General features: G+C 39.4%; 3 protein-coding genes across 3 annotated transcripts in view; all 3 read left to right on the top strand.

Moving 5' to 3' along the window:
• The window catches only part of cdk6 (cyclin dependent kinase 6), a 42010-nt gene extending 33407 nt beyond the window's left edge, over window positions 1-8603 (top strand). The window contains exons 5-7 of the mRNA XM_079258527.1: window positions 7382-7432; window positions 7744-7879; window positions 7992-8603. Coding sequence (XP_079114653.1) covers window positions 7382-7432; window positions 7744-7879; window positions 7992-8144 — 340 coding nt within the window. The 3' untranslated portion in view covers window positions 8145-8603. The remainder of the gene's footprint in view (window positions 1-7381; window positions 7433-7743; window positions 7880-7991) is intronic.
• Window positions 8604-11573: 2970 nt separating this feature from the next.
• Window positions 11574-17083, top strand: fam133b (family with sequence similarity 133 member B). Its single transcript, XM_079258360.1, has 11 exons — window positions 11574-11699; window positions 12495-12592; window positions 13682-13760; window positions 14134-14235; window positions 14322-14354; window positions 14528-14599; window positions 15330-15428; window positions 15535-15573; window positions 15667-15756; window positions 16197-16247; window positions 16437-17083. The coding sequence occupies exons 1-11, from the start codon at window positions 11676-11678 to the stop codon at window positions 16530-16532; spliced, it is 783 nt and encodes a 260-aa protein (XP_079114486.1). The 5' UTR covers window positions 11574-11675; the 3' UTR covers window positions 16533-17083.
• A 3271-nt stretch (window positions 17084-20354) lies between these two features.
• LOC306769728 (progranulin-like) lies at window positions 20355-22744 on the top strand. The gene is made up of 6 exons (XM_079258423.1): window positions 20355-20398; window positions 20690-20836; window positions 20941-21243; window positions 21355-21528; window positions 21962-22105; window positions 22364-22744. Exons 2-6 carry the CDS (start codon window positions 20690-20692, stop codon window positions 22469-22471), a joined length of 876 nt encoding a protein of 291 aa, XP_079114549.1. The 5' UTR covers window positions 20355-20398; the 3' UTR covers window positions 22472-22744.
• Window positions 22745-23420: the final 676 nt, after the last annotated feature.

Here is a 23420-nt window from a genome sequence, read left to right as displayed (position 1 = left end):
TCATTTTCATTTTAAATGTCATCATTAGTAGAGAAATGTCTTTTAAACAAGAGTAATGTGAGTTCAAGTGGGTCTGTAATTGTGTATGCCACAGCAGATAACAACTGCCTTTTTGAGGTAGGGCTCAGTGCCAAGGGGAGCAAACCTGCTTCCTTCCCCAACCGTCCTCACACCCCATCATGCACAGACTCACTAAAACTATGTTTTACCGTTACTCGGTAGGAAGGAGAGCGTCGCTCAAAGGGTCACACTGGGCTAAGTTGAGGTGAATGGGTACATCATGAATAGGGAGGTGGCTTAATGACAGACAGAAATCATAAACCTCTGTGTGTCCTGTTCTATGGCCTTTCAAGTTACCAAATATCGCTCTGGATTAACTCCTAAAAGACCGTATTTTTCAGAACAATGTTGTTGTGTATCAGAGCTGTTCTGACTGCTAACTACTGTTTGCTACACCTGGTGTTGCTAATACAATTCTTGAGTTTATGTTAATCATTGAAAAAGTTCAATTTGAAGACATTATTAAAGATTTTTATTTAAAGGGGTGCTATTATGGTATTTCAAGTTTTCTGACCTTCCCACAGTGTTACAGTGTTGAATCCTCATCAGACATGTGAACGGCACCGATAAAGTTATTTCCAACGATGGCTGGTGAGTTTACCAAAGAGAGACGTCCTGCTGCATTCGTTGCTGTGGGTTGCTGTTTTCCACTTCGATTTCAGGGTCTGATTTAGGTTCCAACATGTAGGACTGTATGCTATGTGTGGACATTGTATTTTGTTTTTTTATTGTGTTCATATTAACCTAATCCTTCTGTTCATGAGATGTTACAATGACGGCGAAAGCAGTTGCAGTGTGCGCTCCCGATGTAGTGCAGTGGCGGGAGGCGGGGCTTAATGTGGAAGAGTCTCAATCCACTCGTTTTGCCCACATGCTGATCTTGACAGCCTACGGAGAGGGTCGGTCTGAAGTAAATACAGCGATTTGTGACAATAACTCAATCAATCCCAGCCCTCCTGGTCTCAGAAATAAAAATAAATTAGCCTGAAATGCACATAATAGTTCCACTTTAAATTTCCTCCTTTGTTTCTTCTTGCTTTCAAAAGTGCAAGTTTTTTTTCCTGTTTTTTGCAGTAATACGTAATGTGACACAGAATTTATCTTGAACCACTACTTTTGCATCCATGTTGCATGAATGATGTTCATGAGTTCAAGCTTACTTTGTTTGTATTGAACTGAAATGAGTGAACTGTGGATAGTCTCTCATGAACAACATCTTTGTTTTTAAAGGGATACTGTGTAACATTTAGCCTCTATGGGGCAAAAAAAACCCCAAAAAAACCTGTAACTTCCCACTAGTTACACAACGTTGTCACAAAATTAAACCGTAAAATATTCACACAAAGCATAAACTGCTACAAAACCGTTATTATAAATTATACTTTTGAGTATCAAATGAAGCAATACCTTTGTCACAACTCATGTCAACTTATTGTTAGGAAAATGTTAACATGAGCCTTTAGCTCGTAGGACATGACAGTAGCACTGTTTCCTACTGCACAGTGTATAAAACCATTATACTAAACCAGGCCAGTTGCTAATCATTCTTTTACTACTTTGATATGTACTTGAGTTAAAGGACATGCATTTATTGCATGCAAATCAGCCCAACTTGCATGAAATCTTTAGGGAGTCACATTAGTTTTGATCTGTAGTTGATTAACTTCAACTAGCTGCATGTAGCTTCTACTAAACGGCAAAATTAAGACACAGATGTATCCTGCTACATTCTGCAGCTCATCAGGCACTTACTGCCATTGTTTAAATAAACGCTGGCTGAATGATTGTATGGAAGTTCATCACATTTTGGTACGTTTGCAAAACTGGCAAAGAGCTAACTAACCAATCTAATAATACTGAGGCAAACAGAGTGGGTTTTGCATCCACACTATTCTTTTATCAGACTCCTACCAACAAATTCTTTGCCAAGGTCGACTCATGTCTTTCTTCTAGTGCGATCTATTAACCGGTTTCTATTTCTGGCCTCCTTAGACACCATTTTCATCTTCTTACTTTGTTCAGCCATGAAGAACCAAAGCACCCCAGGTCACATGATCCCATGAGAGATGGACCACTCTTGCTCTTGATTTTCCTCTTAAAAACTATATCTGGTTTTAGAAGAGAGCAGCCTCCTTGGAGTGTCAGCATGTATTGAACACTCTATATTGAACCCAAATCCATTATTACTTTCATTAGACTAACATTTGGGTCAGATGTTTTTTAAAGGGGTCTGTCTAATAACCTGCAGGCACCAGCTCCTCAGGACCAGAATACTTGGTGCGTTAAGCACTTTGAATGGTCTTGTACATAAAAAGTGCTTGACAAATAAACTAACCTTGTCTTGCCTTTCTCTTTTGTCCACTATCCTTTTTTCTCTCTGTCTTCCCCTATCTCATACAATCAGCTGCATAAGCAGTGTCAACATCAATCTGCGACAAAGATCTCACTAGTCATCTTCAAAAACAATCTCACATATCTATGGTGATGTTTCAGATCCAAATTGCTAGTACCACAGTAACAAACGTGTTCAAAAATCCTTCAACTCCATGAAAAGCACAGGTGAGACATGCCGAGAAATGAAGATACCAAACGTGCATTTTTATCCCCCAGTTTCTTAAATGGAGGGGTCTGTCGCTTCAGAGAATCTGGGTGTAGTAGCATAATTGGTTCTGCTTTTCTGTTCCTTCATAAGACTCAGCTGCTTCACCATGAGTAGAATATTTTTTGTTTCTAAAACCCAGCTTTGACCTGTTTGTTTTATAATGAGTACAGTCAAGCTTGTACTCATGTTAACATGAGCCTTTAGCTCCACTTTTGCGCGAGTTTTAATTTAATTCCAAATAAAAGTTAAATCCACTTTAAGCAGATGAAAAATAACTTTGTAAACACCTAATTCTGGATGAAAATGACAATTCTGAAATAAACTTAATTTTGAGGCAGCTGGTTTATTCTCATTTCAAATCCAAACAAATTTCTCTTTCATGTAGATGTTCGTTCCGCTCTAGGTTAGTTGCGCTCGTTGTGCACATGTTCGTTAACTTGTCCCTTAGCGATGGCACACAAGTCTCCGGTACGCTATATTCCTTCTCCTCAGCTGCTCTTAAAAGTAAAGCAGTAGGCTCATGTCAAGCTGCTACTTTGAAACTGTAATGAAAGTGAAGTGAAAACGGTACTTATGTGGTTTTCCATGTTGGAGCCAAAAAGATGAGAAGCAGGAAGTACGTCACGCAGATATGAAGTGGAATTAGGTAAAATTATTTTCCATGTAGATCTCAGTTTGGAATTACTATTCTCATGTAAACTCAAGGGAGAATGCTTTTATTTGGAATTTTTCCAATCGGAATATATCATTCGTAATAAAAAAAAAAAAAAAACATAATCTAAACATAGCCATGCTTTCCAAAAAGCAAGAACGGTGTTCTTTTTCTCCAGGCTGCAAGAACAAGAAATCTGTCGGGTCAAGTCATAACGAACCCAGTTATTTCATATTTCATTTTAAACTTTGTCCACAGCAGAGCAGGTTGTGCACGTGACTGTGTCTGTGTGTTTAAATACCAAACTCTTTTTGACTTTCCCAGCACATTGATCAGATGTTTTATTAAAACAATTTGTTTATCCTGCATCAGCAAAAATGCAGAAGCGACAACTGTCCACTGTTTGCTTTCCTGTGTTAACTGCGCCCACCTCAAATGTCTGACCAATCACACAATACTTCTTGGAACCAATCGAAAAGAAAGTTCTGCCATCCCAGTGTGTTGAGAACTGCCTTGAACAACACTAACAAGAACAAAATGACACCATTTTCTTCTGGGGTCCTCGAGAACATAAAAAAAAAAAGTCCTCGCTTCTCACGGGGCATGTATCAGGCTTTATTCTTTAGCACTGTGATTCAACTTAAAACGCAAACACAAAGGCTGTTGTTGACCACATGTACACAACAGTAGTAACATGATATCAAGGAATCACTACTTTGTTCACATTTTTAATCCACACCATCTTACATGTTTACATGTTGAACAAACAGACTACTGCCCCCTACTGCTCTGGAGAGTTGTCTAAACAACTGAACTTGCAGTTGCATCCTTTCTCTGCCATTTATTTAAACGTCATTTGCTGAGGCACTCGCAACACGAGGAGGTGCAGCAGAAGTGGTCATTTCATAATTACGGTTCAGATTTACCAAGGTGTTTGTGTTTGCTCCTATTTGGGTGAAGTTTTGTCGTTGATCGAGGCACTATTGAACAATTTCAACAGATTGCAGATGAAGTTGAATTTAAATGAATACATTTTTTTAATTTGGCCTCACTGGAATAAATAACATAGATGTGCAGCACTTTCTGCCATCATTCTGGAAAGTTGAAAGGTGTTGGATAATTTATAATATTGGAAGTGATAGCACACAGGTTAAACATCTTTTAATTAATTCACTTAAGTCATGAACTCTTAACAGCATCAATGCATATTTATAAAGTTCCTTCTAAAGCAGGCGCAGTGTGAATCTTGCAGAGAGACGTCTGTGCATGAGGATAGGGCACTTCTTCTTTCAACCTGACACAATAAGCTGTTAAAAGCTTTACTGTGTGTGTGTTTTTGTGTATATGTGTGCATCTTCACAATCTGGCACCTAACCAACATTTCCTTAAGGTGGAAGGTGAGGCAGAGCCCTTTGATTGCCTTGAACAGAGCACACACACACATTGTCTCTCTGCAGGTGATTAAGATGGCTTTTTAAAAGGCCACCTGTCAGAAAATAAAGGCCACCTGAGAGCAGCTGTGAAATAAAGAAAGATGAATTGAGAGAAAAGTGCAGAAAAAGATGAAGATGGGAAAACATTGTTTATTAGTTTGCACTTAAGTTGCATTCATTGGCAGTTCAGAAGGACATTACATTTATGGTTTCATAGCAAGCTCATAGTGTGAAGAGGTCTGATAGTGTCTTCGTTTGTCTTGCTGGATGTTCCTGCTAGGGTTTGTTTGGATGAGGAAAAGCTGATCATCTTTTGTTGTTACAAGCCATATAATAACTACAGATGCAATGTTGAGCTTTAAATATGAGTGTATAGATGAACTATAGTAAATTTGCATTAGTTGCAGTATTCTGTCAGAGCCTACTTTGCACTTACAACCTCTGTGCCGTCACCTCATGCTAAAAGTCAGAAAATCTTCCCCAGGAATGTTTTCTTTGACTCAAGTAACCTCAAAGGTTTGAGTCATAAATGATCTTCCTCACTTCTATTATCAAACATGCCTTTTGTTTAAAAAAAAAAAAAAGAAAAAAAAGGAGCGTTTGCTGCACTGACAATAGAGTACATAAGAATTTGAGCAAATATTATGCAAGTCTGCATCTGCATGGCTGGGATGGTGTCTGAGTGAGTCATGGTTTAAGTGAATAGAGGGAGAGAGAGCATCTGCTTGTTGACATTCCTTCAATCGAAAAGGCTGAACATGGAGCGTTAATGGTCTAGGAGAGGCCCCACATCCGTGTTGACTTTCTCACAGCTCGGAGCTCAATTGATAAATCCTCAACAGCGCACGCTTGCCTGCACTTTGTGTGTGTGTGTGCGTGTGTGCGCGCGTGTGTGTGTGTGTGTGTGCGTGCGTGCGTTACATAAAAAGCTGGTGCAGTCGCATGTAGAAAACATCCAAGCTTTGAACGTCCACGCAGTCCACTCAGACTCTGATCTAAACACAGAAAATGCTCTCACAGTGCACTTCTGCAAACATGTGCACACACATGCACACATTCCAGAGGTTGTCTTGGTAAAATGTGGGACAAAGCTTTACTGACACTAAAGGAAGCGTGACTCAGCTGCCTGTCCCAACACAGTCAGTCCTTTACTGCCACCACTTCATTGTTTGTGTGTGTGGGAGTTTGTGTGTGTGCATGCAAATCTGGACTGGGAAACATCTACATCTGCACATGTGCATTGGCAAGGCAGTGTGTAAATGTGCACTTGTGCCCAGCTGTTGAGTATATGCATGCCAACAAACAGTCCTGTCTGAATTACACCCAGTTTTCTCTCTCCAGCCAACCAACACACCACTTCAGGTTTAAAAATGGACCTCTTGGAATTATCAGCTCTACTTGTTTTGGCACGATAACTTTGCTCTAGGTGTTTGTTTTTTTTTTCCTCTTCTTTTCTATTGCAACAGTCAAAAACTGGTTTGGTCTGATCTTAACTAGCTTTCAAAGCTTTACCCTGAAAGACCCGCCATATGTGGTGTGAAATTCTTTAAAAGTTAGATGCTTAAAGCATTGATGCAGAGAAATGCTGAGAGATCCATTAGTTAAGGAGACAACTTCTGAATAACTGGAACAAACGACCACCTTTATTCAACTTCCGAAATGGAGCATGTGACAGAGATATTGCTGTAACTGTTAAAAGAAAGAAAATCTGCAAGACACCCTTGTGTGACTGATATAAGAGAGTGTGAGTGTAGGAAAGTGTGGGTGTTCAGCTATGCAACGCTTCCTGCTAGTGGGAAAATGCAGGGAAGCACATGGTGGCCAGCCAGCCTCTGTTGACTAAAGTTAAGTGGGTTGCACTTGAACTGTCATGAGGCCCAGAGACAAAATACACACACATGCATAGAACACCGATGCAGAGATTTTCTGCATGGTATTGATGTCTTCAGGAGATGGATCATCAGAACATGTAGCAAAAAGGCTTTTTTTTTTTTTTTTTTTTTTAACCTTGAAATCTAATCTCGCGTCGCCCCCAGAAGTCTTCAGACCTGCAGGGTTAGAATAAAGTTTTCTGTTTTGAAAGCACCACCTCCTCGTTTCCTTTCAGAGGAACTTGAACAGGAAGGTTGCATTCTCATACTTCTTTCTGTTAGAATAATCCATCTTTTCTTTCACACGCCTTTCCCTACCAATTTCCTACACACACCGACACTCAGAGCGAAACCAGGCGCACAGAAGGGATAAATGGGCTTTTTCTGTCCTGTGCGGCAACCGGCAGGCTTGTGCGGCTGATGACTACTGGAATTTGTGCGGGTGCCAGGGCAAGCCGTGGCCGCCCACGGGCATCCAAAGACTGCCCAAAGCCGCAGGAACCACCAGCAGCCGCTCTGCTGCACCCCTCCCTCTTTTCATCCCCGCTCCCTCCCTGCCGTTCAGTGGTCTTACCAACACCGCTCCACAATCCTGACAACATGTGAACTTCAAACGTTCACATCAGACTCTCACATTCCTCTTTGCCTTGAGCCAGAAGCTTTGTATATTAGAGCTGTTCATTTCCAGTGGGAAAGTTAGCATTAAAACCTGGGAGAAATGGATGCAGTCAAACTAAATTGTTTTCAATGTTTCCTTTTCCAGACCGCTATTTCGAGGAAGCTCAGATGTTGATCAGCTGGGAAAGATCTTTGAGTAAGTATCAGTTTAGTTTCTAATGTAATCTCTGAGATATTTTGCAAGATATTTGGGTAAAACTAACTTTGCATCCAGGTACTGAACTGTTCATAGAAATCAGTCAGTTGGAAAAATAGACATTTTTCCATTTTTTTCCCTTAAGTAAACCAAATTTCCTGCATCTTGACTTAGGATGAGATGTGCTCATAATAACTTTTTTTTTTCTCTTTGCCTTTTTACTTGTTAAAACAACCTCATTTGAATCCAAGAGGCAGTGAAGGGTGCTAGTTGCCGATATTATGGGCATTGATTGATCCCTGTCATTCCAGTGTTGTTGGGGTACCTTCAGCTGAGGACTGGCCTCAGGAGGTGGCCCTTCCACAAAGTGCCTTCACACCACGGCCCCCAAAACCCATAGAAGACTTGGTTCCAGACATGGATGAGCAAGGACGGGCTTTGTTACTGGTAAGTAGGGATCCTCACACACAAACCAGCACAAATGACTCGTGCATGAATTGGCCAATCTTTCCTAAATACTTATCAACCTGTCTCGTCCTTTTCTCATCACACCTTGCAGCAATTCCTTGCATTCAACCCCTCCAGGAGAATATCGGCCTTCGCTGCACTGAGTCATCCCTACTTTCAAAGTGTGGACAGTCACAGCAGAAGTATCTATGCAGCCCAGCCGATCCCCAGCAACAAGCCCACAATTGAGGAGAGGACTGCCTGATAGTCCTCCTTCACCTTTAATCATCCCCGTACAATGTCTATAAAGAAGTATTCTCTGTGTCCTTTATGTTTTGTTGATTTTACAACTTTGAATCCAAATGCAATGAGCGTTTTTGACACTGAACAGAAAAAAATGTTTCAAAGTGAAGCCAAATCTGTAGAAACTTCAAGAAAATGTAAAATGCACAAAAACAGGAAAAAAAAAAATGATGGAAGACTATGGCCCGCTTAAACACTTGGGGAAAAAAAAGTTTCAGTCAAGCTGTTAAAGTGCATGGCTAAGCAGCCATTTTTCATGTCCTTCCTCCCACACTTAATTGGTTTCTTTTGAAAAGGGGTTACATTTGCTGATTGCTGCCATTCTTGGAAAAGTCTTCTTTCCAATATAAACAGTATTTTCTCTGGTATCCTGTTGTATTGACTTTACTCTCTGGCTTCTCCAATCCAGCAGTTACATTTTTGTGCCTCAAAGTGTGAGTTTGGTGCTACCCTTGCTTTATTTATGCAGGTATTAGCTCCTATAAACAAGGAAACAATTTCCTGACTCATCAGCTAGATTTTGTCAGGTAAAAAGGTTGTTGTAGTTCAGAGGGAAAAGGTTTGCACTGTCATGTCGGTGCTTTAGAACTGTTTGCTCTTTGACATTGTTTTTTTTTTTTTTTCTGATAATCAGTGTCCAAATGCTCAAGTTACCATGGTTTCATGTTGTACATTAACTCAAAACATTTAATGGACTTAAGAGAGGATAATTGTTTTCATGGTCAACGTACAAAGCTCCAGAAATTACTCAGAAAAAGAGACTGAAAAGATGGTATGAGGAGCAGTGATCCTCCTCAACCATGCACAAAAAGCTGCCCTCCTTCCATTCACCGATGGATTGTAATTGCTGCTTTTAAGGTGTGAAATGTTGGTAATTGTATGTAACAATGCAAAGAGGCCTGCATCTCTGACTGACTTGTAGTCGAGTACGCAGATGGACTGTTGAGGCCAAGAAGCTGAAGCCTCTTTATGACCAGTGTTGCAAGACTCTTCATGACTTGAGGACCGAAGGAGCCCAGCTAGACAGCTTGGATCTTACCTGCCTTTATGCTTGCTGCTGGAATGTGGCGACGCACATTCAGACATGCGGCATTGTGAGTGCTCACTGCCACTGACATAAGCACGCTCATGTACCTATGAACTCACTAAAACATTACAAGGAATCACAAGCCAGCCATTCACTGCCATGTCCTTGTCATGTCATTCCAGTTTTAACCTGTACTATTGCTGCCACCTTCTGGATAATAAGAGAAACTGCAGATCAGCCAGTAGCGGGATTCTAATGGTTGCTGCACTTCAAAAATTCACCAAAATGGGCTGATATCGGTGCTGAGGAAAAAAAAAACTCAGAAATGATCCTGCCATTTACTTTAAGACTTTTAATTAGTTTTACTTGGTAAACATGGGTTTTTAATCATAATCCATTTATTTACATTCTGAATGATACCATAACGCACAGGCTTGCAGTGGGGATACTCATTTTGGTCCAATGAGGACTGCAATCCAGCTGGCATTCCTGTATCCTTGTTCCAACACAGCTGAATCTGATTGAGTCATTGTCCAGAACCTGATAGGCTGTTTGATCCATTTAATTTAAGTCATGTACATGGGAAAACTTGCTGGATTGCAGCCCTCCTAGGACCAAATTTACCCCAGCAGTAAGTGGAGAGTCCCACCAGCACTATTCAACATGGAAACATTTGGCAAAGTGTTGTCACCAATAATCTGTATTTAATTTTAATTTTATTGACAAGTCTTGTATACTTGTTACTTGATCTTTATTTTTCTTTTTTCTTTTTTTTTTTTTTTTTTAAAGATGCTGGGGCATACATTAATCTTACACCTAGCGCACCAACTCTGTAGATGCTCATAGAGTTTGTGTATGTAAGGAATGTATAAAGGCTTGGCATTGGTACTGTACAGTGTATTGTGCTAGCTGTATCGATAGAAAACCTTTGATATGGTGCAGGTCAGCACATAGATATGTCATGAAAGTGGATAGACGTAGAGTAGAAGGTCAGTGGAATGTTGTATGACGAAAGTATTTTGTCTTCGGAAGATGTCAGGTGGGTTCAGTGGGTGATTTATTGGATTTCAGTTATCGTGGAGTCAGCGTGGCTACGAATTTTACAATAGTTTTGATAATGAAATGATGCACAGTTATTTCGTTTTCAGGTTTTGCTTTATTTTACATTAATGTGCTGTTGTATTGCAGTTTTTTTTTTTCTTTTTTTTTTCTTTTTTACCAGCAGGAAAAAAAGGCAAGTTATGCAGAGATGTATTTTTGTATGTTGTAGTTCTTGCAGAACAGTAACATTTTAACACTGGTTTATCTTTCCTTAACAGATGGTGCTATTAGCACTCACACACATGCAAACTCATTCTTTGACTTCTCAGGTTTTGTTTTCTGGACGTCCAAACCTCTCGGGCACAGTTTGCACATCTCTGGGCTACTAAATGACCATATTACATCTCTTTCAGGTTTTCTGTCAGTCTCTATCATAATGGTATCTTTTATCCGTTGTCCGTCATTACTATTTATCTCATATGTTACTGTAGTCATTACTGTTTGAAGCTAACTGCCGCTATAGACTGTTGTGTGTGTTGGCAAACACAACAGAAATACATGTGTAATTGTCCGCTTAACTAAACACTGTTGGATTTTTATTTTTTAACAACAACCTTTGGTGTAAGTGCTGCATCAAACACAGTGAAAGCTACAAATACTTTAGAAATAGTGGTTTACAATTAAAATGACTGCTTTAGTCTCATTACAGTTAATGCAATCACTGTATGCTTTTATAATTTAACCAGTTTGTTACTATTTCAGTCTCTCAACAGCTGTGCAATTATTTTGAAACCAGCATGGCTTGATCCATCATATCACTCTGATTGACATACTTGTGTATGGATGCATTGTCATATTATTGTGTTGCACCAGCTGAATAAAAAGCAGCTTTTTATTGTTCTTGTCGTGGACTCGTCTGTAAATCTGATTCTGTTTTAAAAGTTTGAGTAGAAGTTAAGTTGTAATCCTAAAATGTAAGTGCAGCCAGAGAAGGGAAGCAAGTGAAATGTAATCTTGACTAACAGCAGACATGATTAAAACAGATTTGGTTTCATTACATTTAAGCAATGAATGAGTGATGGTGCCAATATTTATACGATTATGCATTTTCCTGGCTTATAAGGTTGGCAATCTTACATTTTTTATTCTATTCTTTAATTTCAATATGTGTTTGAGTAACTTGGGGTATAAACCATTCTATTTTTAATTTGTTCTTGGCTAGTCATTATATTGAGCTCAACTGTCTACATAATTGTCTCCAGAAGGTGGCAGTAATGTGTCACTGTGGAGCAGTTTGCTACCTTACCGAAGAAAAGCAGCAGAAGCAGTTTTTCCATTAACTGTGATGCAGCTAGCTCAATGCTAGCAATTTAATACTAATGCTTGTTCTGTCTGGTGGATATTTCTTCCCATTACTTACTCAATATGGGCAAGAGAGACAATCGAGTGGTGAGTAATAGTACATTGAAGTGAATAAAATGCATAAAACGAATCGTTCATGTTTTATGACCATAAAACCCGCAGCTTAGCAGTTAGCATCGGTTAGCATATGTGAGCATCTGCTGTGATAAAAGGCCTATGTTGATGCGTGGCAAGTCGAGGTAAACATTTAACGTCTTGCTTTCATACATCTTTATGGGTTTATCTGCTTTAATCTGTCTTTTTTATGGTTTACATTCTGAGCATTTTTAACTGCGTTCATCAAAGGAGTGAATTTATCTTATGCTGAAAATGCTCACGCTACGTCAAAACATCTTTATCTGTGTTGGACAATGATTTTCGGATGTTTATTGACATTTTCTGCGACAGTTTTGTTTATATTACATAACTAGTGACGACTGGCAACTATGAGTTAAAAAGAGCGTTGTCACATTAGCTCACTGCACACCACTTACTGTTTACTGTAAGCATGACTAATGTTTGCTTTTGCAGACAAGTATGGCTGCATTGTTGTTTGATACGTTTGTATTATAATTAAGTACATTTAAGTAACCCAAATACAACTAAACACAACATAGATGTTAGAAAAAATACTTTTGCTTTGTTATAATATTCAGACTTGATGTTTCTTTCTTGGGCTGCAGTTTGATGTTATGGTTGTTTGGGGACATTAGGTTAGTACTGCAAAGCTGCTGTGAATTACATGCTTTGGTCACAGTGAATGAAAATTGTCTATATTTTAATATACACAATAAGATTTATGAAAATAAATAAACATAAATATGTCTATGCGTGGTCTTTCAGGCCTACATCAACCCCATTGCAGCTGCTCGAGCCAGGGGGCCAGTGCAGAATTCTGGACCAACCATACAGGATTATTTAAGCAGACCTCGACCAACATGGTGAGAACAGGACTACACTTTTGATATTTGAAAACATTTTTTTCTCAATAGCACTCTATACCAAATATTTCTCATCCTTGAATAATAGGATGGCTATAAAAATATACTGATTAAAATGTTATTTTAACTGAAGTTTTTTATTTCACAGTTGTAACTACGATACCCTGAAAACCCTGGGTTTTTTTTTTTAAATAAAGAATGTTCCCTAGAGAAAGTTAGCCAGTTTTTATGCAGTGTCCTATCATTTTAACGTTTAATAGTAAATTGAGTTCCTCTGGTGTTTAATAGATGTGTTTGAACTAGGGCTGGTTCATATATTACGCTAATGCACACATTAGGCCCATTAAAGTTGTATGCATTATTGCTGAGTCCTTTTGCTTTAGCATTAGCGTTTATTGATCCTCCTGTGTAATGTTCAAAAAGTTGCCTGCTGCCAGGAAAAGGCACAGGGAGGGCATGAATTATTTTGCTTTATGTCAGCAGAGAGCTTCTGGTCAAATTGTAGCAAGTAAAATAGTCTTTGTGAACATTATTCCGGACCGAGATTGCATTCATGCTGCACTTCTGAAACGAATTAGACCTTTTTCACTCACCACCAGAGACAAGAAAATATGGCGTTACATCAGATCCCAGTAATGTGATTGATGAGATTTCTATCAGAACTTTAACTACATTTTTCCACCTTTTCCCCAGGACCTATTTCTCCCATGCACAGCTATTATCCCACATGCATATGTTTTGACTGTGTTTACCCACACTGAACCCACAATGCACTTTGTTTGATAGTTCAATTCCTGTTTTTGGCTTAAAGTAGACTGAGACCAGGGCTTGCAGGCAGGCCAAGTCCGCTTCTTTGATCCAAAGCAGAATTTGTTTTGTGCATTCACATTTCCCCAAACGAAGTAGACATCCCAGGCAAACACACAAGGATTCGAATCATAAAAGCTGATGTGAATGTGCCCTTAAACTCATCAAAATGACTGAAAATATCCACCTCATTCTGTCAACAATTATTAATCTGCTCATACATATATCTGGACCGCTTCCCTTTATCTCCTGTATAACGTGTGATCTTTGCCTCATTAACAGGGAGGAACTAAAGGAGCAGCTGGAGAAGAAGAAAAAAGGCTCCCGAGCCCTGGCTGACTTTGAGGACAAAATGAATGAGGTATTCACTTATTGTGTTGACCTCTAAAATTATTCCACCAGATCAAAATGTACAGAAGCAATCAAATGTTTATTTCAAATGAGTTGCTCCAAAGTTTTGACTGTTGAAGTTTGGATTAGAGCGCGACAGAAGAGCAGAGATCATCTGTAGCTTACACAACTGATTAGCATCAGCAAGAAGGTGATTTTTATTTTTGTTCATGTTAACACACTCAAACACAGACATGGGAGGGATTTTTACAATCCTAGTTATCTTTCAGGTGTTTTAGCCAATTTAATCATTAAATGTTGGTCAAACAGTTTGAAACATTTAGCGGGAAAAAAACTAAACAAAAAACAATTTATCACACGTAACGTTTTACTGTTGTTTTCAGAGGTGGAAGAAAGAGCTGGCAAAAAACAGAGAAAAATTGCTAGGAGACAAAGACAGGGACAAAAAATCCGTGGAAAAAGAGGAGAAGAAGGACAAAAAAGAGGTACGACATGCAGGATTTGATTTGAACGATCATTGTATTCAATTGTACTCATCGAAGCTTCCCCTTTGGTTTGCACTTGCATTTAGAAAAAGAAGAAAGAGAAGAAGAAATCTAGCAGGGTGAGGAGAGACCTCCAGTGCTTTGATGGGCTGCTGTCTAACACACACTCACACACACCATGTGCAAAGCTGACTAAAAGTTATCGCATTATTGAATCCTGTGAATGTCAAATTCGACAAAGAATATACACATCAAGTCTAATGAAAAATGGTTTCACTGTGTTTTGGTCAAGCATTCTTCATCTTCCTCCTCCTCATCGAGTTCTGATTCCTCCAGCAGCTCTTCCTCAGAGTCAGAAGACGAGGTGAGTCAGTGCCAGAGAAAAAAATCCAGGTCTATCGCTAATCATCGAGGAGAAATCCTGCGCATGTCATCCTAACCATGAAGAACAAATGTATTGAGCTGTATTGTCCAGCTTTTTGCCTCGAGTCGTAATCCCACTCACTGTGATTAGACTTTCACCACGGTGTTTATAGTCTGTTCCAGTTTACTGTACTTTAAAAAGCTAAGCATAAACATGGACTGAATTTAAAGTAAAGCAAACAATTCTTGGTACCATGCCAGGCTAATGGGGTGGAAGCGTAGTATTATGAATTTAGATAATCCGGTACCTTTTTATGTTTTCCATTAAGGAGTAACATATTAACCTGTTGCAACTGGACACACGACGTAAAACCCATTTGGGGCTTGAAGTTAAACTTTTAGCTTTAATAGAAATTAATCACTTTTTCTCCATGTTTATTAAAATAAAAAGAGGTTTGTGCATCTTTAAAAAGTCTAGAAAAGTGAAATAATCCATATGTTCCATCAGCTCTGACTCGTTTAAGATCAACTACTTTTCTTGAACAATGAAAATCTGATATTTTACAGCTTACTGGTTTATATTTTAAAGCTGCATGAAAATCAGACTGTTTAGCTCAAACTGATGCATTGTCTCACATCTGTGTCCTGCAACCAGCATCTAGTATTATCTTTTGCCCTTGAATTTAGTTATTTTTTGCTTAAATTTTGATATTTTTTTTCAACACTGACAGGATGAGAAGAAAAGTATGAAGAAAAAAAAAAAGCGCAAGAAGTCTTCAGCCAGGAGAGCATCTGACAGTTCAGAGGAAGAGTCGGATGCTGACAGCAAGGTTTCTCTTTTTAGGAAGACACTCCTCCCCTCTTTCATTCCAATGGGCTTCAATAAAAACAGGACTCTGTAATAAAAGTGTTTTTTTTTTCCCCCTTTTAATGTAGAAAAGAAAACGAATAAAGGAAGAGGGAGACAAAGAGAAGGTGATTCAGCTCCACTCATTACCTTTTATCTGATTTATAAATTAAAATGTATCTACCAACTGGTTAAAATTTGCTGGGAATCTTGTGTGTCAGGATGAAAAGGGGCACAGAAGAAAACGAAAGGTGGAGCGAAGTCACAGAGAGTCAACAACAGAGTCATCAGTTGATTCGGACGAAGAGGAGGTTAGTGAGCTTATTTAAGACTATGTATAAATGGGAATTAAGCTGCATGGTCTATAAATCTATAAACTAATTGCTCACTGTGTAAATTTGTGGTAAAAAAATCTGGAAGTTAGCAGCCAGTGGGAAAGAACATTACTGGTGCTGAAAAGGTGTCTCAAAGTATTTACACCAGTGATGCCGCCGTAAGTGAGCTGAAAACATTGTCAGTTTATTTCTAACTCGTGGCTCCAGACTTCTTTTTATTCTCCTGTTAAACATTGTTTTCTGAAATCATGTGAGCCAAGCAGTATACGCGCATGTGATTAAAATTTATTGTTTTATAGAGTGCTTGTAAAAACTTCTCTGTGGTGAAACAGGAACTGTAATATTTGACTGTTGGGGTGTGTTTTTAATTCAGTACTTCCCTCTTTCCAATAACATTTAAACTTTTCACTCTGTAGGTGGAAGCGAAGAAGAAAAAGAGAAGTAGTGAAGAGAAGGAAAAAGTCACAGTAAGCCATTTCATTAATATCCCATTTTAAAAAAAACATGCACAAAGATTTTTGGCAGCTAGTTGTATTGATGCATCTTCCAAACAAGTTCATCTGTATAAACTTATTGTGCTGTGTCCTCGAACAGATTTTGTTAATGTAACTGCTGAAAAATGCTTGATATACAATAAACGCAACTTCTTTTTGCAGGATAAGTCCAAGAAGAAGAGGAAAAAGAAGCACAAGAAACATGGCAGGAAAAAGAAAAAGAAGGCAGCATCTCAGTCCGACTCGGACCTCGACTAACAGCCGCGTTTACAAGGCTCTTACTCTCCTGACAGTTCACTAGTAGTATCATTTTTGCCTTTGACCACCAAAAACTTCTCCTCCAGCTTCGGTGATCACGCTTGAATCAGGACACCAACAGACTGGTAATGCTGGGATTGTGTATTTGAAGTGAAGATGAGGGAGCCACCATCCCTCCAAGTGGCACCTACCAGTATATTTTTTTTTGTTTTGTTTTTTTGGGGTTTTTTTTGTATCACAATGCTCTTTGTAGATTTTTTTTTTTTTTTTTTTTTTTTTTGAGTTAAACTCAAAAACAGAACTGAGCGGAATATTTTTTATTTTTATTTGTCTCTCATCTTGGACGTTATAATACGCCTGGCTGGGAGTTCTAGCCCTCCACTTATTGCCCAACATCTTCCATAGCTACACGAGGCTGTTATGCTGCTGCCTGCGTCTTGCATGTAGACTCGATGACCCGATGTCTCGCCAGCCTCATATTGAAGTTGGATTTGTAAAAGGACATGTTAGCTATGCAGTTAATGTGAATTCAAGGGAGAATTTTTTGTTAGATGAGATGTTACACTGCAGTGTAAAATGTATAAACATTAGGACTTCATGAATAAAGTATTGTTTTAAACTTGGTTGCTGTTATGTAGCCATAACTTAAAACTTTCTTTTTTTTCTGTGTAAGGGTTAACATTTAAGGTCCTTTGATACACAAACCAGCCACTTTAATATGAAATCTCCACCCTGAAGGGCAAAGACTGAACAGCGAGGCTGGAAAATGACAGTCCGCCTTGTGGAGGTGGCCTACCGAGGCTTTGCTGCAACATCCACCCGCAATCTGCTTAAGGAGCTTGGCCAAGCCCTGCACCGAAACATCAGCTGAGTGCTGCAGCCAGTGGATGTGGATAAGGAGGAAGAGCCCCAAGAGGAAGATCAGGATTGGTAAGGCCATCCACAAGAGAAGAGTGGAGCAGCAGCTGCAGGAGCAGAACATCCAAGGGGTGTGGAGAAGCCTAAGGACCTGTGCAGGAGGAGCACTCTTACTTCTCTCAGAACGTGAGAGTTGATCATTCACCCACCCCTCCTCCTGCCCAGCTGCCTGCTCTCACCTCCTCAGCTGGACAGTGGCTGACTCCTGCACCTATTCACACCTCTGCTCATCAGCCCATCATTACACATGGATTCACACACACCCCCCTCCAGATCAGACCAAGGAAGGCAGCAGGACCAGATGGCATCAGCTCCAGGCTCCTTAAGTCCTCCAGACAGACTGTGGAGTTATGGAGCATGTCGTCAACATGAGCCTAAAGTTGAGGGCGATAACACAGCTATGGAAGACCTCCTGCGTGGTACTAGCGCCCACAACACCACCCGCTAAAGACCTCAGCAATTTCAGGCTGGTGGCTCTAGAGAGACTGTTCCTTGGCGACCTCCGCTCCACTGTGAGCTCAGCGTTGGATCCACTGCAGTTGGCATACTGTCCTGCTCCACCGCACTCTGTCTCACCTGGAGCACCCAGCAGCACTGTGAGGATTCAATTTTTTGACTTCGGTGCTTTCAACACCATCCAGTCGCCGCTCCTGAGGGACAAGCTGATGACAAACTTCACTTCAACATGATCTCATCTATTCCTCACAGATTTTCAGTCTGGTCTTGGATTTACTCTTGTTTAATATTAATAAGGAGGTAAAGGACAGAAATCATGGTTTTTAAGAAAGCAGTTGTTCATATTACAGTACAAGTATTATTTCCCAAGTTAGTTTGATTTTTCAATATTTTCCGATGCAGAATTTTCACTATCATCAAGAAGTGATTCCAGTTTTCTTCATATTTTGGATAAAATACTTCTCACCCGATTATTCCAATGGCAGATTGTAGATTCCGTCGGGGTCAATGGAGAACGTTGACCGTGGTCCTCGTCTCTCTCAATGTCTACATGAGGTTTGAGGATGAATCTTCTGGAGCTTCAGGTGACCCGCCCCGCAGTCCAGTCCTGACGGACACACTCGGAATCCCACTCCTGACAGCAAGATTTTGCTGGGACAATACGAGGTGAAGAAGTCTAGGAGTGGACTGCATTCTTTATTTGATGCATAAGGTAATACAGGACAATCATGCAGAGGAGTCTCGAGAGTTCTGCAGTCTTACAGGATGTCGCAGTGTTTATAGGCATGCACAAACAACCTCATGTGACAGCAGCTGTGATTGCACCTGCCTGTGTGAGTCTGGAAAACATTATCTCAGTATCTGGGAAGGCTGTGCATGTCACGGCGGTTACAGTTTAATTGACTGTCAAGTAGTTCCTGTCATACTGGTCATACATAGTCTGGTAACAACAACAGAAGAGTAAATGCTGATTTTCCTTCACAAGACTACAACTGAATATATGGCCTACTATCTGCTTGCAAAGGGCCACCTTGGGTCAGTCCTGTGCAGAGGACCTTTCACAAATCGGGATTCTTACCATCATGTCCAATGTTTCAAATCATGTTCACCTGTTCAGTTTACTGTTAATCAGAATCTGGAAACCGTAATAATTCACAGATTTAAATTGAATTATTCCAGGGGCAATGACAGAACAACATCAACTAAAAAGACATTAATAAACATTGGGATTTCCATATGAGACATTTAAGGCATATCCACAAATATATGCCTAAATATATATTTTTATATCAATATATATATTTACATGTTTTTTTCAGTGTAACGCTGCTGCTGGTAATGGTGATGTTATATCATATAATCATATCCATCTACAGGCCTTTATATCTGCAGTAAAATAAGTAACAAGTGCACAAATACCATATTACACTCAAAGCAAAAGTACGAAACTAGCAACACCCAATTATACACAAAATATCAGTGAAAATGCATCTTCTTAGGAAGGTTTTGTCACTTATAATTACATTTTTGGTCTGATCTGCTCATGAACATGTATCTTGGAATTGGATTGGGTTTTCATTACATATTTAAGAGAGAAGAGAATTTTTAGGGGTACTAAACACATAACCTTTGCAATAAATAAATAAAAAAAAATTCTTTTATCATTAAGTAATTTATTTAATTCATGAGTATGTATGTATGTATGAGAATGTGAGTCAGACAACGCCTTGTTTTCAAGAACAGGGATCTTTTGGTAAAACAGTGTTAAGGTCTGTTAATAATTTAGCCACCATATTTAGCAGGAATTAGTGCAAAGAGTAAAATGTTTCTGAAAGTATACTTGTTGAGATAACGCTAGAGGTATAACAAGAACTTCCCAAAATATGCCGTATCACCATTCTAAAAATAACTTATCCTAACTTGTGATTGTGTAGCATACACATATTTACAACATTAATTCTATTACTGTTTAACATTTACATTAGTTGCTATTTATTAAATAATACTAATGTGTGGTGAGAACCAGGGTGTTTTCATCAACGTAAATGAAAATTCATATTAGTTAAATATAAAATACATTTAGTGTGCATTGTTTTGTTGCACCAGTCTTTCTCATGGCCATGGGATTAACAATGCAGTGGAAGGTAACAAAGATCAGTGAAACTCCATAAAAGCTGTTATGTTTAATCTTTGAGCTACGTGTGTCGGCACGTCTGTGTGTTGCCTCCCATAATTTCTAAACTCGCTCTTTACAAAGATGTGTTTGGTGTGGACTTTTGTAATTCCAGAAACCTTCTTGACATAAAAAAGATATTTAAAAAAAAAAAAAAAAATACACAGTCACGGGATCCAGTGGCGTGATAAGTTCATCTTCCACACATTTGCATGTGGGAGTGTCTTACCTCTCCTATAAAGAGTAGTCTAATGTTTCAGTTATAGGGAAGTGTGTGAGACTTGTGACAGGAAGCCATTGAATCACTTCATTGCAGAAGGTAAGATACGATAAAACCACCATGAAATCCTGTGTTTGGCATAACTGCTTAAATGAACCGATACAACTTTGATTTATTTTGAGGACTCCGTGAGTTTGTTATGAGCGGCAGGAATTTTGAGATAAGCTAAAACATAACTGAAAGTTTCAGCGAGGAAATGGAAAAAAAAAAAAAAGTGAAAATCCCACAGCTGAGTCACTACTGCTATAAAAACTACAAAACAGTTGCAAACTATAACATATAAGAACCATGTTTCTGAATAGAAAATCAAAAGTTTTCTTTCTCCCAAAGATGCTGAGGTTTACACTGTGGCTGTACTTTGGCGCGTTGGTGTTGGGGGTTGTGCTTTCTGTCAGATGTCCTGATGAGCATGTCTGCTCCGACTCCTCCACCTGCTGCTTGACCATGCACGGATACAGCTGCTGTCCATATCCAAAAGCAAGTCTGATGAAGAGACTCCTAATGCTACTATGGTTACTTGATATTTTCAAAACTGTTTGTGATCTTTGAAACCTGGTGCCAGTCTTTCTGACTCTCTGCAGGCTGTTTGCTGCGCTGACAAGGCCCACTGCTGCCCTGCAGGATATCGCTGTAACCTGGCAACACAGATGTGTGAGAAAGAAGACCAGCCTTGGATGAACATACTCATGGTGAAGAAGGAGGCTGCGGAGGAACCCAGCAGCCTTGACCTGTCCGTATCCCGCTTCCAGAAGCTTGAAAACAACAATGTCCCAGATATAAAAAGGAGTTCCGTTGTCCACTGTGACAACTATTACATGTGTCCTGATGGCACCACTTGCTGCAGACATCCAAAAGGTGCCTGGTTCTGTTGCCCCTATTCTCCTGTAAGTAGACATGCTTATTCTTGTGCAATAAGACAAAGTTGTAATGGAATGCCACTTATCCCGCTTCTATCTAAGATGAGTCCACTGTACATTATCTTGCATATTTTATAGGGGAGATGCTGTCTAGATGGCTATCACTGCTGCCCATATGGTTATGACTGTGACCTTACTTACACTCACTGTGTGAGAGGAGGACTGAAGTATCCCTTTACTCCCAAACAAGCCCTGACTTCAGTCCCTGCCTCTCTCATTTCAACAGTGGAGGACAACAGCAGCGAGCAGGAGGTAGGATATAAAACACAAATCAAACATTTTGGAGGAGTTAGCAGAAATTACTTTTCAGATTTTGTGTAACAATCGGGTTTAGGCAACAAATGGATGAAATAAAGATTTCCACTTTTACGCAATCAAAGCCACGAGTTCTGCTTCCCTCAGCTATTTGTATTATTCAGGAAATCACCAAAGTCAGTGACTAGTTTGTTTGCATTACTGAGTAGAGATATCACACAGGAATGTGGTCTGAAACACAGCTTCAAATGAAATTTATGTATACATGAGCAAGCACTTACCTGCTGTGGTGGGCAGTGTTATATGTACAATGTTTTTTCTATTGCCCTTGTGGGATCTGCAGGTTTTAATGTATTGATATAGATTCACGTTTGAAAATTTATGTGATAGCAGGAAAATGATACTTTCCATGTCTTTTCTATCTTTATAGACACCTATGACAGCTCTAACTAAAGCTTCTGACAGCTCTGGTGATCATGGAGTCATTCGCTGTAATGACAAGTTTTACTGCTCTGGTGGGTCAAGCTGTTGCAAGGGAAACAAAGGCGAGTGGGTCTGCTGTCCTTACCCACTGGTATGTATTGCTCTTTTTAATGAAGTTATTTAATTATTTTAGACATGAGATTTGTCATTTTTACAGATTACAGATAAGTAACTGTTTGTCTATATTCCTCTGGCACACACGGGGGAGGGGGGCTTTTCAGTGGATTTAAAACCAAATGCAATCAACGATTAACACATTGGTGTGTACTTTAGCCTAGAAATGAATGTGCTTATGGCATTTTGGTGGAATTATGTATTGGTATGTTTGTCTAACACTGACTGGTTTCAGGGCCAGTGTTGTGCAGATGGCCTTCACTGTTGTCAGTATGGATACAGCTGTGACCCCTCCTCATCCTCGTGCAGAAAACAGAAGATGACACAAGACATGTGGTCTTAAGTGTACTCAGACTGCCATCATTTTTTTTTCTTCAAATTTTAGTGAAAATCTCACAATGCTTCAAGGAGAACACTCACTCTGGCAAAACACTTAGTCAAACCTGTGTTACTGACAGATTACTACTGCCTAAATAGAGTGATCCCTGACAAATGTGATGATCCTACCGTCTACTTGCCTTTATATTAATGCATCTTCATTTTCACATAATGGCTTGTAGTTTGTGGCCTTTACAATGTTTGTAGTACTTCAATAATTTGACACTTAATCTCTTCACCCCCCCACCCTTCTAATCTTTATTTTCTAAATACAAATAAAAAATTCATTTAAAAATTATTGGCGGTTTCAATTCATTTTGTTTTCTATAAAGGTTTTTTTTTTTTTTAATTAATTTTTTTTTTTTAAAGAAAATTAATTTGACAAAATTTATACAGAAAGAAAAGCTGCTTATTTCCCCTTAAATGTAACTTCCAAAAGTAACATTTAAAGGGCTTCTCCTCACACTGGTAACCAGCTTGCTGTGGGATGGCATCCAACTGAGGTCACGACATTAGGCTGAGCAATGAACATTCATTCCTCTTCACTCAAATTCTCTGACAAACTTAGCTCTGTAGTGCTGAGTGTTTTCATCTTGAAGGATATCGTTTAGTCCCAGACTGTGGAGACATACAGTAGAATTGCCAGTAGTTACAAAACCTTATCTGGTCCTCGAGGGCCAAGTCTTGGGAGATTCCCTGCTCCACAGGTGTCAAACTCCATTCCTCGAGGGCCGGTATCCTGCAGGTTTTTGTTGTCTCAATCCCCCAACACACCTGACCAACATTCATAAATAGATTGATGAGAAGCTGCTGGTTCCATTTGATTTGAATCAGCTGTGTTGGTAGAGAGAAACAACCCTAACCTGCCGGATACCGGCCCTCGAGGACTAGAGTTTGACCCCCCTGCCCTACTG

Source organism: Telmatherina bonti (assembly GCF_933228915.1).
Source record: "Telmatherina bonti genome assembly, chromosome: 19".
NCBI lineage: Eukaryota > Metazoa > Chordata > Actinopteri > Atheriniformes > Telmatherinidae > Telmatherina > Telmatherina bonti.
This window is presented reverse-complemented; position numbering and strand designations above follow the sequence as displayed.

Bases quoted from the DNA above. Each gene is read 5' to 3' on its own strand.
- LOC306769728 (XM_079258423.1), top strand. From the start codon at position 20,690: ATGCTGAGGTTTACACTGTGGCTGTACTTTGGCGCGTTGGTGTTGGGG. The intron at 21,244-21,354 runs GTAAGTAGACAT...CATATTTTATAG, and splicing joins TCTGTTGCCCCTATTCTCCT to GGGAGATGCTGTCTAGATGG. The intron at 22,106-22,363 runs GTATGTATTGCT...GACTGGTTTCAG, and splicing joins TCTGCTGTCCTTACCCACTG to GGCCAGTGTTGTGCAGATGG.
- fam133b (XM_079258360.1), top strand. From the start codon at position 11,676: ATGGGCAAGAGAGACAATCGAGTG. The intron at 14,355-14,527 runs GTGAGGAGAGAC...GTTTTGGTCAAG, and splicing joins AGAAGAAGAAATCTAGCAGG to CATTCTTCATCTTCCTCCTC. The intron at 15,429-15,534 runs GTTTCTCTTTTT...CTTTTAATGTAG, and splicing joins AGTCGGATGCTGACAGCAAG to AAAAGAAAACGAATAAAGGA.